General features: G+C 43.2%; 1 protein-coding gene across 1 annotated transcript in view; it reads left to right on the forward strand.

The window, feature by feature from the left end:
* Positions 1 to 14,977, forward strand: part of VPS13B (vacuolar protein sorting 13 homolog B) — an 869,608-nt gene that overhangs the window by 607,115 nt on the left and 247,516 nt on the right. The window contains exon 31 of the mRNA XM_019545488.1: positions 13,882 to 14,008. Coding sequence (XP_019401033.1) covers positions 13,882 to 14,008 — 127 coding nt within the window. The remainder of the gene's footprint in view (positions 1 to 13,881; positions 14,009 to 14,977) is intronic.

The following is a 14,977-nucleotide window of genomic DNA, read 5'->3' on the forward strand; positions in this document are numbered from 1 at the left end:
CTTCACGGTCAGGGCGGCTAGGATCTGGAACCAACTTCCAAGAGGAGTGGTGCTGGCTCCTACCCTGGGGGTCTTTAAGACAAGGCTAGATGAACACCTTGCTGGGGTTGTTTGACCCCAGCACTCTCTTCTGCCAGGTCGGACTTGATGATCTGCTCAGGTCTCTTCCGACCCTACTAACTGTGAAACTGTGAAGAGTTCAATGGCTCTCAGCCTTTCTTCATAGGACCTATTCTCTTGCCCTCTCACCATGCAAATGGCTGTCCTCTGAACTCTCTCAAGCTTCTTGACATCCTTCTTGAATTGTGGCAAGATGTTTAGTTTGCAATATCTACAGTAGCTAACATAAGTGATATGTGAGTGCATTCTTTTACTCATTAGCTCACAACAAAGATACCGTCTGTTGCTATCACAGAGGTGAATGAAAAATGCAGTTAGCTTAGCCAATTTTTATCCACAGTCCTTTTTTGCAGTGAGGTGCCCGGTACTTCATCATCTAGCTGTATTGTGTGGTAAAATAGTTTCTCTTGCTGTATTGTACAACAGCCACATCATCTTTAAATGAATTACAATCTTATAGTGTATCCCTATGAAGTATAGAAATGCTGTTTTAAGACAGGAGGGTAGGGTATTAAGGCCTTGTCCATCCTGCATCAGCACCAAGACTCAGGCAGGATATGTTTGAGCACACCCCACCAATGTCCTACTTACCCAGGTCCACTGACATGCTTCAGAATGAGAAGTATGCCAGTCAAACTCCTCTGGACTTGACCTCATTGCACACTCCAACACACGTCAGAGACAAGGGCTCACAAACAGTCATTGGGATGAGTCCACCTCAATTGTATTGGTAAACTTGACTCTCTGAAGCACATTAGCATACTGATGTAAGTCCCATGCTTCCCTGAATACAGCATTGACATGGTATAGATAATCCGTAGAGACTTGGTTAAGGTGATATGGAAAGTTGGTGGCAGAACAGGGTTTCAGGTTCTAAGAAACCACTGTATTTTCTTTCATCTCCTCAGCATATAGGCAGGCTCTCATCTTCCAAAGACCTTTAGTGCTCTACACTGTAAATAGTTTATGGGGGATGGGGCAACTGAATTAAAATTGGATAATTAGGAGGAGATATGTTGCAGCAGAAGGACTCAATGAAGTGTGAACCAAACCATGAGCAAAATTCAGATAACAATGATTAAAGTATGCAAGAAGAATAATCCCAAGAATTTCCAACTGAGGTAAAGAAAGAAAAATCAGATCACAAAGGAAGATCAGAGAAAGTAAAACAAGCAGTTAAAGCCATCTGAAATAAATGAGTTGGTGATTATCACCTGTCTGCACTGCAAACTTGTGAATTCTGCCTGACTTATATTTTATTTAAGCATATAGTAAAAATCAACCTTAATTATATAGTATTCACTGCTATGAGCATCACAACAAAGATTTAATTATAATACATTCTAAACCCGATATTTTCAAAGTTGGGCCCCTAAATTTAGTCTCTCTCTAGGTTGTCATATCCTGGGTATGTCACAATTTTGCCAATTTTTTCTACATAAAATCTCTAAAATACAGCCTTTTCTTTCTGTCCACACAGCTAAAATTCACATCCAAATTCTTATGATGCCATCTCTCAATTACTGCAGGATTATTCTCACTGTAACAAATGAAATCTTTCCCCACTCACATTCATTCAAAATGCTGCAACAAAGATAGTTGTCCCAGTTGTTACCTTACTCATGTCCTTCCTCACTAATTCCCTGCCTTTCTTCTTTTCTCTATACTAAACATTAGGTATATGTCTACACATGCAAGACCTTTCCCCACTCTATTTATCCTCTTGCAGTTCTCTCAAGATGCCAGCACCACATCTCGTCAGCCTCAAATGACTAATTGTTACATTTTAAAACAAGCACTTCTGCTTTTTCTCCAGTGCCCTTCACACTTGGAGGGAACTTTCCATAAGCATCCACAGAACTACTTTGTTATTTTCCTTCAGATCCGTAGTTAGAACTCATTTTCTGTGCTTCAGTCTCTTATCAGCGTTCTATAAAGCAAACAGGAACTGATCTTAAGAAACTAACAAACAGCATGTAGAACCACCCAGACACAACCATTTACTAGGAAGAGATCCCTGCAACCAGCCATGAAGCAGCCCATCACAAACACTTTCACTCTTTAAAGAAAATGAAGGAAGGAAAACTCTCCAAACTTACATGCCCCAACAACCATACAATCCATGGTAAAGTCATCAACCCAACCAGCTACACTCTCAGCCCAGCTGAGGTGTCCATACTGTCCCATAGTCCTTTGTTCTGCACTACTGCACAACTCAATAAGGTGGAGCTGCATGGAGACCTCAAAGCTTTCTTCTGCTGCCTAGAAATAAGGGAATATTTCTGTGACAAGGAACCACACAATTGTTGGCTTTGGATTTAGGATTCAGGTACTTTGTTTGGGGCAGAGGGACCCACCCTTAGACCAACCACAGCATTTCCATTCAATAATGGGCAAATTTATTGATACACAGTGATAACAGAAAAGAAACAATGCATACAAGTAATTCTATATATCAGCCATATCCTAGGGCTGTCATCAGAGTCAAAGTACATCTGGTCAGGATATAGGCTCCACTCTGAGGCTGTCTCTCTTAGGTGTTAGATGTCAGCAGTCTGGAGGTGGGATGCCGAGGCCCACACACCCGTCTTCAGTGGGGCGCATGAGATGGGCTGGTCATATGCCTTGGGTCCATGGTGGCCTTGAGGACCCTTCCTGGGGGCAGAGATGGGGATGAGGCCCCTTCTTAGGGTGGAGGAGGAGAAACAGGGAGGGATGGAAAGGAAGAGCAGGAGGGACCGAAGTGAGGGAGGGAACCTTTGTTACTTTCAAGTCTCTTCTTTTGTATTCTCCTTCCCTTCTGATGACTCCTGATGACTCTTCGTCCCTGGCTATCTCTGGTTGGTTGTCTCTCTGTGGTCACACATCCACATAGCCTTCTGGGCCTTCTCCTAATTTGGTCTGTTCCCCCAAAACTGGGACCTGGGCGCCCCTCTGCTCTGGGACCTTGTAGCTGGTGTCACTTATGTCATGTTATGGGCCAGTATGGTATATACTTCCTTGGTTCCCAAGCTGTTTTCTAAACTATGTGACCTTTGTTGTGTTACACAACCTGTCTGCCTTGAAGGTTCTGATCTCATGTTATGCCCCCTCAATTCTCAGGTTGTGTCCATCCATTGGCTTTGTCATGCTAGACAGCCTGTCTGCTTCCAAGGCTATATGGAACTCTGTGTGAGAAACCAAGGCTCTTACAAATCAACCCCTGCCACCCATCTTGAACCCTTGTAATGCATATATCTATACCTATAAGCCAATTCCCAAAAAACAGACCTTTAAATTCCTCTTTCAAGCCACCAACAATAATAAATCCATCACAGACTAGATCCATGCACAATGCAAGGAGAGCAGCTTCTGGACTCCAGTTGAGGGCTGCAGACCCACTCTGGACCTGTATATACAACTGTTTCTGCTTTTGTAACCACTCTGAGATTCCCAAAAATCAAGAACACTTGCATTACAACTTCAGTCCTGTAGAATGGAGAGCCATGGTCACCCTTAAAAATAACCATATTATCATACAAAAGGTTAATAAGTGGGGTGCCACTGTTGTCATGCACTAGACAGCATACATGTAAGAAGCTGCAAAACAACTTTCCAACATAGAGTTTTACAGATGCTGAGAACAATACTGGGAGAAGTTAAACAACTTCTTCACGATGCTACCTCCGGAAACGCAGGAGAAAATTAATGTTTCCACTTCCCGAGAACTCAGGCCAGGCAACTTTTACGTATTACCCAAGATCCACAAACCTGGCAATCCATAATGCTCCATTGTCTCTGGCATTGGCAATATTACAGAACAAATTTCCAGCTATGTTGGCTCTATCCTATTCCCATTTGCCACTGGAGCTGCCAGCTATTTGAAAAACACCACAGATTTCTTGAAGAAACTAGGCTGTACTTATACGCTTCCTGCAACCATCCATGGATGCCACATCAGTGTACATCAACATCCCCTATGAGGGCAGATTTTGAGCCATAAAGAACATTATGGCTTGAACAAAGGACACTGCTTCTGCATCCATTGTACTCTCCTACTTTGTCTTCACACACAACTATTTTAGATTTGGGGACTCCCTATTCCTAAGGTACATCAATTATATTGCCATTGTATGTACACATAGGAAGAAATCTCTAGAGAAGTTTCACCAGGACTTTAATAACTTCTACCCTTCCAAACTGATTCTGGAATACTTCACCCAGCAAATTCAGTTCCAAGACACCATGGTGAAGATTTCCAATGGCCACATTGCATCAGAAATCCACCAAGCCATCACAGCTGTCAGCTTTATCCTAAGTATGCCATCATTTACAGGCAGGCTCCACATCATAACCATTTCTGCTCTGATCCCACAGATTGGAATGCATGCTTTAAGAATCTCGAGTGGGGAGTCCTACAACTACAGCGCACTTCCCGAACCATAGCCATTCAGATAAAACCAGACTCAGACCTCACTCTGACCTGCTGCAAGACTGATATGAGGACAACAGAATCCCTTTAGTTGTCACTCCAGCTTTGAACATCTTATACTTTTCATCAGTGACCTTCAACACTTCTTGGAAAAGGATGCCCATCTCAAACTGTCCTAGCTTACACATGTTCCCCAACCTCAAATAGTGTATTTCAAGCAACAGGCTATCTAAACTCCCATTCTTACCAAGGTACCAGACCGTGCTCCAAACCCAGATACAAGCAATGCCCCCTCATCAATACAGACCACACAATCACTGGACCAAATAATGTGGATTGTAACATACAAAATGTATTTACTCCTACCTCTGCCAATGTCATATGTGCTATCATCTGCTTACAGTGAACCTGTATTGTCTACAGACATCTAAGTTCTCATTGCTGCATGTAAGAAAGAATGAGCACTGATATGATATCATACTTAAACTGGATTGTGTTAAGTATGGTCTAAACAGGGGCTGTGGATTCTTCATAGAATCATAGAGGGGGAGCAAGACCTCTCTGGACCTGTTAGTGATGCCCCTGTTGATACATGACAGGGTGTGGTTCCTTCATCGACTCATATTCATCGCATTGGTGACTCATATTCATTCTTATGCCATTACCTGGATTATCTTCTGTGACTCCTTTGTCCCTATGGGGTCTTTGCTTGTTTGTCTGTCCTGTTCTCTCCCCCCTTTCCACCTTTTCCTCCTCCCCTGTTTTTTGTATTCAAATCACTCTCTCTACTTGATAGACTGCTCTGTGCATGTCCTTTCATAGAATCTGATAAAAGCGTGTATAGGCTTACAAAAGCTCATACAAAAGAGTGCTCAGAAACCCACTTGGCTCAGCAAGAGCATTCAGCAATGCCTGAGGACTAAAAGGGGGGCATACAACCAGTGGAAGGGAGGAGCTATCACCAAGGATGAGTACTCCTCGGCCCGTGAGTGTAGGAGGGCTATTAGGAAGGCCAAGGCAGAGATGGAACTCAGGCTAGCATCCTGGATTAAGGACAAAAAAAAGTACTTTTTCAAGTACATTGGGAGCAAGAAGAGGGCACCAGGCAATATAGGGCCCCTGCAAGCCACAAATGGTAATCTTGTGGCTACGCCAGACAAGGAAGCTGATATGTTTAACAGTTTCTTTGCCTCTGTTTTCTTGAACAGGAACCAGGATATCCCACCTACCAAAAGTAGGGACAATTTCGGGAATAGCTCTGTCAGGCCTTCAGTCACCGCAGATGTAGTTAGGGATCTTCTGGAAGGGCTAGACATTTTTAAATCTGCTGGTCCAGATGCCCTCCACCCAAGGGTGTTGAGGGAGCTGGCAGGGGTCATTGCCGAGCCCTTGGCCCGACTATATGAGCATTCGTGGTCATCTGGCCAGGTGCCGGGGGATAGGAAACTAGCTAATGTGGTCCCAGTTTTCAAGAAAGGGAGGAAGGAGGACCCAAGTAACTATAGGCCTATAAGCCTCACCTTGGTGTTTGGGAAGATCTTGGAGAGAATCATCAAGGAGCACATCTGTGGGGGGCCTGCAGGGGAGATCATGCTCAGGGGCAATCAGCATGGGTTCATCAAAGGCAGGTCCTGCCTGACCAACCTCATTGCCTTTAATTGACCAAGTAACTAAATCCTTGGATGATGGTGTCACCATGGACGTAGTCTTTTTAGACTTTCAGAAAGCTTTTGACCCTGTCTCTAACCCCAGCCTCATCAATAAATTAAGCGACTGTGGCATTGATGCCTACACAGTTGGATGGGTAAAAAATTGGCTGATGGGGAGCACCCAGAGAGTAGTAGTGGAGTAGTGGCAAGATGTGAGCAGTGGGGTACCCCAGGGCTCAGTCCTCAGGCCTGCACTGTTTAACATCTTCATCAGCGACTTGGACAAGGGGGTGGAAAGCACGCTGTCCAAGCTTGCTGATGACACTAAGATGTGGGCGAGATGGGCACACTTGAAGGGAGAGAGAGGCAGCAAATAGATTTAGACAGACTACAAAATGGGCAGATGAGAATAGGATGGGGTTCAACGTAGATAAATGCAGGGTGCTGCACCTTGGGAGAATGAATCCACAGCATACATAAAGGCTGGGGAGTTCCCCTCTTGAAAGCACAGAGGCAGAAAGGGATCTTGGAGTCATTATTGACTCCAGGATGAACATGAGCTGCCAATGCCAGACCGTCGCCAGCCATACCTTGTCATGCATCCAAAGGTGCACCTCAAGCTGGTCCAGAGAGGTGATCCTCCCCCTCTATGTAACTTTGGTCAGGCCGCGGTTGGAGTACTGTGTCCAGTACTGGGTGCCGCACTTTAAAAAGGATGTGGCCAGCCTGGAGAGGGTTCAGAGGAGGGCCACCCACTTGGTAAGAGGGCAGCAGGACAGGCCCTATGAGGAGAGACTGAGGAACCTGAACCTGTTCAGCCTCAGCAGGAGGAGGCTGAGGGGGGACCTGGTGACTGCCTACAAACTCATCAGGGGAGATCAGCAGCAAATAGGTAGATCTCTTTTCTCCCTAGCACCACCTGGGGTGATGAGGAACAATGGTAATAAGCTGATGGAGAATAGGTTTAGGTTAGAGATCAGAAGGCAATATTTTACAGTTAGGGTGGCCAAAATCTGGAACCAACTTCCCAGGGAAGTGGTCCTCACCCCTACCTTGGGCAAATTCAAGAGGAGGTTGGATGATCACCTGTCTGGGGTCTTGTGAACCCAGCATTTGTTCCTGCCTGTGGCAGGGGGTCAGGCTAGATGATCTGTTCAGGTCCCTCCTGACCCTAGCTACTATGAAACTCTGAAACTCTGATTTTTAGTTACTCTGTAAAATGCATCTCTACCCTGCCTTCTATAAAAACCTTGACATTATCTAGTCTGCGGTGTGCTAAAATCTCTGTGGATCATACTAACCAAGAAATATTTTATTATTTCCTTGTAGTCTCCAACCTATATGTCTGTGTCCATTGTAAGCCCTTGGGTCAGGGACCATCTTTTTGTTTTTTTTCTCTGAAAAGCACTTAGTACAGTGGTCTTCTGGTCCCTAACTAAAATTACTGAGTGGATTTAGGAATAGCCTATTTCAGCCATCAGAGACCAGCAGTCATTGTGCAGTACCATTGTACCTTTCCATACCTGTGTTGCTGCCTCAGAGTGTTGTGTTAGCATATGGTCTTTTGAAATTTCTGTACTTTTAAGTGTGGGTAATCAACTACTTTAACATCTCTGAAAGTACTCATTGAAAAAAACAAATATAAAACAGATGCATAAGTGGACTTTGGAATGAATGCACTGTGGACAAAAAGCCATCACTACACTTTACACAGTCAAGTTTTTTTCATAAGCTCATGTGGTATACACCTGTGTCAAGTTAGCAGTGTACCTAGGTGCTGTATAGAAGATTTAATGATTCAGAGTGTCTTTTGTTTCTTTGTTCCTTTTGTGATTTCACCATATTGTCCACCCCCAGTATTTCCATTATGTTTTACTGTCCTTCTGTTTAAATTTCCAATTATTTTGCTAACACTTGATTTGGCTCCCCTTAGTAATGTTTGTTGAGAGGTTAAATAGTATACGTGAACTACATCACACATTTAAGGAAAGCATTAAGTAATCATAAATTTGTATTACCAAAAATATCCTGTAAAATGCAGTGCATTAGACATGTGTCAAGCAACACATGACATTTAAGACATGAGCATTTTCTGAGCTGGCTGAAAAAAATATTTAAACAGTGGGAGCAGGTTATGGTCATTATTTGAAGGGAGCAGGTTGTGGTCATTTTTGCATCCATCTTATAGTGCACTATTACATCTCTGTTTCCCTTTCATGTATTTAAGGCCCCCTCTGTATGTGCAAGTAAAGCCAAGATGGGATCTAATGCATGATTCATACAATTGTGCCTCCTGCCATGCCATACTTTCATGGCAGAAGGCACAATTGTGAGATCCTATCATGCCTTATTGCTGGTGCAACAAGTGCCCAATTCCAGGCTCCACTTGCACAGTCAAGAAACAAGCTCCCATGGCTGGGAGCCCTACACACCCCAGTTGAGGGTCTCCCAGCTATGGGGGGGCATGCCTCCAGAGCTGGAGGATTCCTGCATGGGTGATCCCCCTGGCCCAGGGTTTGACACACATGTGGGGCAGGGAGATCACTGTAGCAGTGATCCCTAGGGCTTGGGGGATTTATGCTGGGCACGGTGCACCCCGACCACTGACAGCCCCCTTAAGTGATGGGGCTGCAGGCTACATTTGCAAATTAAAGCTCAGTAGCAACCAGCTATAAAGTCAGTACACATTTTTGAGGTCTAATTGTATAGCTGGTTGAAGCTTTTTATGGTGTGATAGCTACTTTGCACGTGCAGCTGGTCTCCAGGTAACTGTGCAATTAACCAGTTAATTGTGCAGTACCCATAATGTGTAGAGGGGCCCAAAGTCATATTTGTCAATAACGTTATGTACATTTGAGCAGAAAATTATCCAAAGTGTGCCAGCCTACCCTTTTTCATATAATTATGCCTTCATCCCTCAGCTCTGCTTCTTCTTCACCAGAGAAAACCACTACTTTTCCTTCCCATTATGAAATAAGTACAGAACTGAAAAGAATGCCTTTTGGTGTAAATTTAAGAATGAGGTGATGCTCAGGAAAAACATTTCTGGAACGTCATAATTTCTGACTTCTTTCATTACTGATTGCATTTGTCAATTTGCTGTGCTCTCCAAATGTTGTCTTGGAATAATCTCTTTTCATGGACTAGGTTTTCTCAGTGATTCTAATTTTGCCACAGTTGTCATTCCGTTGTTACCTCTAAATTAAACTACTGTACTGTGCTGTACATGGGACTAGACATGAAAGGCAGAACCTTCTCTTGATGCAGAATGCAGATACCCAGTTCTCCCACAGGTAAAAAGCATTTACCTGTGTTGAGGAAATGTTGTACTCTACAGCTTTCAAATTCTGTATAAAATTGCTGCAGATAAATTTAAATAGCCTGAGCTCTAACTATCTCTAAGAGTACACCTCCCTTTATAATTTACCATGCTTTCTGTGTACCTCCAGAGCATTTAACATAATTGTCACCAGTGTAAGTTCCAAGGTAACAAAAACAAGGGGTTCTAAATAGTAGACCCTTATTGCTGTTGTTATTCCTATTAGAAATTTAATGTAAGTGTGAGCCTTATCCCATTCAAAAAACATTGTGATACCCATTTACTTTTTCTTCTGTGTAACGTTTGGTCTACAGATGGCCCCTTTGAAAGATTGTGATCTGCAGCCAAACCTATTTCAAAGGAAGAAGGTCTGCTGAGATGTGTATGTGCATACCCCTCCCTGCCATAAATGTATCACAGGATGTGTCTGCACTGCAGTGTAGGGGTGTGATTGCAGGACAGAAAGCTTTCTCTTCTAGTCAGCATGGGTAACAATAACATTCAAGATATGGCAGCAACCCAGGCATGTATGTGCCCAGGGTCCCTATCAGGCTTTGTATTGTCTATACTGAAGTCTCTAGTGCTCTTATGGTTACTCATGCTACCTAAATGAAAGCTAATGGGAGGTACGCCATCCTGTGCTGCAAATATACCTTCTGACTGCATAACCTTAATTTCTTTCCCGCCTCAAAGGACATGCATAATCAGTCATTCTCCTGTGTTGGGAGATGTATTAAGCTGGTTAGTGTATTGTTTTAACTTCAATTATTTGTTCAACAGTGAGTTCATGGTTAGTTGTTAGGCAGTCAAGGGTCCTTGGGTAAATCCAATATCTTTTATTAGACCAGCTCAAATAGTTGGAAGAGTTCTTCTTAGCAAGCTTTCAGGCACAAATGCCCTTCGTCAGGCTGAGGAAGTATATGCAGATGGTCTGAGCTGTTCCTGGATGGAGTGGTAAAGCAGTCAGAGGCCAGTATGTATGCATGAAAGCCAATCAGTTAAAATGTGAATTGAGGTGGTCAGTAGGTAAGAGACAGGTAGGAGAAGGAGAAAGGGTGAATGAATGTAGCTGTAGTCAAAGGATGGGAGACAGGAAGGTGAGGGGGAAGGAATGAGAATAGCTGGTAAAAAGTGGAGGTTTTACCTGGGAAGTCAGATGTTAGGCAGGTTATAATGTGTCATAAATCCAATGTCTATATTTAGTCCATGAATTTTTGTATCTGGTAGATTGATGAAGTGGCATTAATAGGCTCATCTGTGAAAGGTATTTTGTAAATTCCCTTTGAGGATTGCAACTGAGAGATTGGAGAGAGAGAGTGGTTTTCTTGTGAGAAGTGTGCCCCCACCAGTAATTGGGTATTCTTATCTTTGATACTTTTCCACTGTGCGTTCATTCTGGCGCACAGTTATTGTTTGGGTTCTCTGACATATTTTTCATCAGGGCATTTGGTGCACTGGATGAGATATTACATTTCTGTAGGTGCAGTTGTAATATCCAGGAATGTTGATGGCTCTGTTGTAGGGTATAGTAATTGTGGGGGTGGTGGAGGTGTGTTGATAGGTTTTACATTTCTTGTCCTGGCATGGTCTGGACCCATTTGGTGTGTTTGGGGCTGTAGGAAGTTTGCTTCTGGTGATGAGGTTGATGAGGTTTGGTGCTTGTTTAAAGGCTAGGATGTGTGGTTCTGGGAAGATCTCTGTGAGAATTGGGTCTCCTTTTAGTATGGGTTACAGTTGTTTGAGGATTTTCTATATAGGTTCCAGGGAGGAATGATATGTCCTATGCAGTGGTGTGCTATTCATGGGGATTTTTCTGTATTGCAGCAATTCTTCATGTGGTATCTGGGTGGCTCTTTCAAAAGCATGATATATTTCCCTGGAGAAGTGTCCTTGTTGAGTGAAGGCCCTTTTGAGATTTGTGAGGTGGTGATCATGGGTGTTCTCTTCAGTGGTATTGGAGAGCTTGGTTATATATTACAGCTTTCTTGGTGTTTTTACGGTGATTGCTGGTTCTGTGCAGATATGTATGTTGGTGTGTGGGTTTCTTGCATATGGTGGTCCTTATTGTGCCATTCTGGATAGTGACCATCATGTCTAAAAAGTGAATGTTGGTGTTGGAGTATTCCAGTGATAGTCTGATGGAGGGGTGCTGCATGTTGAATTTCTGATGGAAATCAATCAGATTGTAGGTTTTCAGTTGAAATGATGAAGATGTCATTGATATGTCTTAAGTATAACAAGGGTTTGATGGTGCAGTCCTTGAAGAATTTTTCTTTCAAGTGGCTTATGAACAGGTTGGCATAATGTGGGGGCATTTTGGTGCCCATGGCTCTGCCCATGGTCTTGAGGAAGTGTTGGTTATTGAAAGTGAAGTTGTTTTGTGTGAGGATAAAGTGTAATATATCTTTGGGTTCTGTACTCTGAGCTGCAGTCTTGTTCTTGCAGATATGTAAAGCAGGCATGAATACTATCCTGGTGTGGGATGTTGGTAGGCTTGTAACATCCATGGTGTCCTTAGACCAGTGGTCACCAACCAGTCAGTCTTGATTGACTGGTTGATCGTGGAGCCTCTGATGGTCGATCGCAGTCTGTCAGGGGCTCCACAACTGGAAGCAGCAAGAAGACACATGTGGCTGGACTGAGCCATGCCCCCTGCTGCCAGGGCTAGGCTGGCTGAGTTGGGTCAGAGCCTGGGCAGCTTGTCCAGGGGGCAAGGCGGTGGGAGGCAGGGCTGGGGAGGCAGGGCGGGAGGCAGGCAGATCCTAGAGTGCCCTTTACTTACAAAAAATGATCTTCACCATAAAAAATTTGGAGATCACTGCCTTAGACTAACACGGCTACAACCTACATCCCTGAAACATGGTTAGTTGTTAGTTATCTAGTGCATGTTCTAGCACTTTTTAGAGTTTGCCTTTATGGAATCTAGGGATTATCTTTTCTCTGTAAGAAAAGTAAGTAGACCAGATCTCTCTTAGACTTTTTCCATCTTGAGACAAGGTCTCCATCAGTACCACTCAGAAAACTCACATCAGCAGGATAATGCTGGGATTGAGCATCACCTGATTTCATTGTGTTCCTTTTTTCTTCATCAGAAAGGAAGGCAGTGAGAGGTCTCATAGACTAAGTTTTGTTTCAGTAGTTTCGTTGAGCCGACAGAAGGATCCTTGCCTGCACAGATATGTCCACAAGCACGATTGATTGGTGCATCCTTAACATGGAAAAATGCCTTAGGCTTGCATTATGGAAACAATAAAGAACAACCAGAAATCAGCCTAATTATCCAGATCACTGATGCACATGTTTATGGAATGTCCCTATTCTGATTAGAAGCAGTTAATTTAGGGCAATGAATCGCATAAGAAAACATTTGAAGGCTGCCATCCCTTTACCTGGGAAAAGAATTAGATGGCTATGCATAGTTTATAGTGGTCAGTAAGTTATGTTAATGATAAGATGCAAGTGGTAGAGTATAGGCTATGTGGCATAAGATGTCTTACCTTTTTTTGACCTTGATTTTAGGAACTTTAACTGTTTTATTTTAAGTGTTTTTATGTAGAAATTAAATATTTTATTAAGGTTTCAAAACCAGCTATTTATAAAGTGAAGAACATTCACTGACAAGCTGTTTTTATATAATTTACAGTTCTGATAGGCAAGGTTTAATTTATTTCACAGTAGTTTTTAACAGTTGAATTCAGCAGAAAAATAACCAGCAAGGAATAAATCATTCTGCATAGGTCAGTATACATTAGATTGCAGAATCAAATGTTAACTAAACACACTGAAGACACTGTGGATTTGCACAATGTATTAATAGTTATCATTAGAGAACTGTATAATGTAATCCTAATTGTAAAGTAATGTATTTGAATTATTAGCATTGGCCCTGCACGTAGCTTTGTCCTGCATGGAGCCCCACTGATTTTATGGTTGGGATTGTAGAGTTGTGACCACTGTGATTATTAACTATTAATAAATGTTTGTACTGTGGTAGCACCCAAATGTCCCAGACAGGTTTGAAGCCTTGTTGTACTAGGCCAGCAATTCTCAACCAGGATGTTATGGGGTGTTGGACAGTATGAGCACTGCTGGTGTGTAAACACTTGCACATGATTCACAAGGTAACCCCAGAGATTTCAAATAAGAATCAATAGTGTCAAAAACATTCTGACCTATTGTGGGCTTTAATTACTTTGCAACAGAAGAATTGCTCTATTTTGCCATAGTCAAGAAACAAGTGAAAGTTAAGAGCTGACACATTTTCCAAGGAGTGACTTGAGCCTAATGAGGTTGAGAACCACTGTACTGGGTGCACTGTACATAAGAAGAACATGTGATGTTATGATCTCTTCCCTTTTTCTTTCTGTCTTCCTTTCTTTCAGCATAAAGCGACATCAAGAACGAAGAGCAATTTTGACTCCGATTTTAACAGATTTCACAGTTCGAATAACTGCTGCTCCTGCGATTATTTTCACAAAAGTAATTGCACCAGAGAATTTGCACACAGAGGTTAGTGTCAAGAAAAAACAGAAAAAAGAACAATATGTTAAGATGTAAACTGTTGTCCCAGTAGCACATTTTGATCTTGATAATGTTCTAGTAAGCAATATTAAAATAAAGTGTTTTTACATAGGAATAGCTTTAAAAAGTACTGTTAACTTGGGTATTTTACTCTGACACAGATAGTAATTGTTATCTGTATTTTAGGGACAGATCTTTTTTTATTTAACAACATTATAATTGCACCTAATCATGGACCTCCATATGCTCAGGATGCCGTTGTGCTAAGTGCTGTACAAACGCACAGAAATAAATAGTCCTCGTCCTACACAGTCAAATGGGTCGCCAACTGGCTGGAGGGCCACACCCAAAGGGTGGTGGTGGACGGGTCATTTTTGACCTGGAAGGACGTGGGCAGTGGGGTTCTGCAGGGCTCGGTCCTCAGGCCCACACTGTTCAACATCTATTAGCAACTTGAACGAGGGGGTAAAAAGCACCCTGTTCAAATTTGCTGATGACACTAAGATGTGGGGGGAAGTGGGCATGCAAGAAGGGAGGAATAGGCTGCAATCAGACCTAGACAGGTTACAGGGGTGGGCAGATGAAAACAGGATGGGTTTCAACACTGACAAGTGCAAGGTGCTGCACCTGGGGGGAAAGAACAAGCAGCATACGTACAGGCTGGGGAACTCCCTTCTCATCAGTACAGAGGCAGAAAAGGATCTTGTAGTCATCATTGATGCCGGAATGAACATGGGCCAACAGTGTGGGGACGCGACCAGGAAGGCCAACCGCACCTTGTCATGCATTCACAGATGCATCTCAAGAAGGTCCAAGGAGGTGATCCTCCCCCTCTATGCAGCACTGGTCAGGCCGCAGCTGGAGTACTACATCCAGTTCTGGGCATCTCACTTCAGGAGGGATGTGGACAGCATGGAGAGGGTCCAGAGGAGGGCCACTCCCATGATCAGGGGGACC

Source organism: Crocodylus porosus, unplaced genomic scaffold (genome assembly GCF_001723895.1).
Source record: "Crocodylus porosus isolate Cpor-Errol unplaced genomic scaffold, CroPor_comp1, whole genome shotgun sequence".
NCBI lineage: Eukaryota > Metazoa > Chordata > Crocodylia > Crocodylidae > Crocodylus > Crocodylus porosus.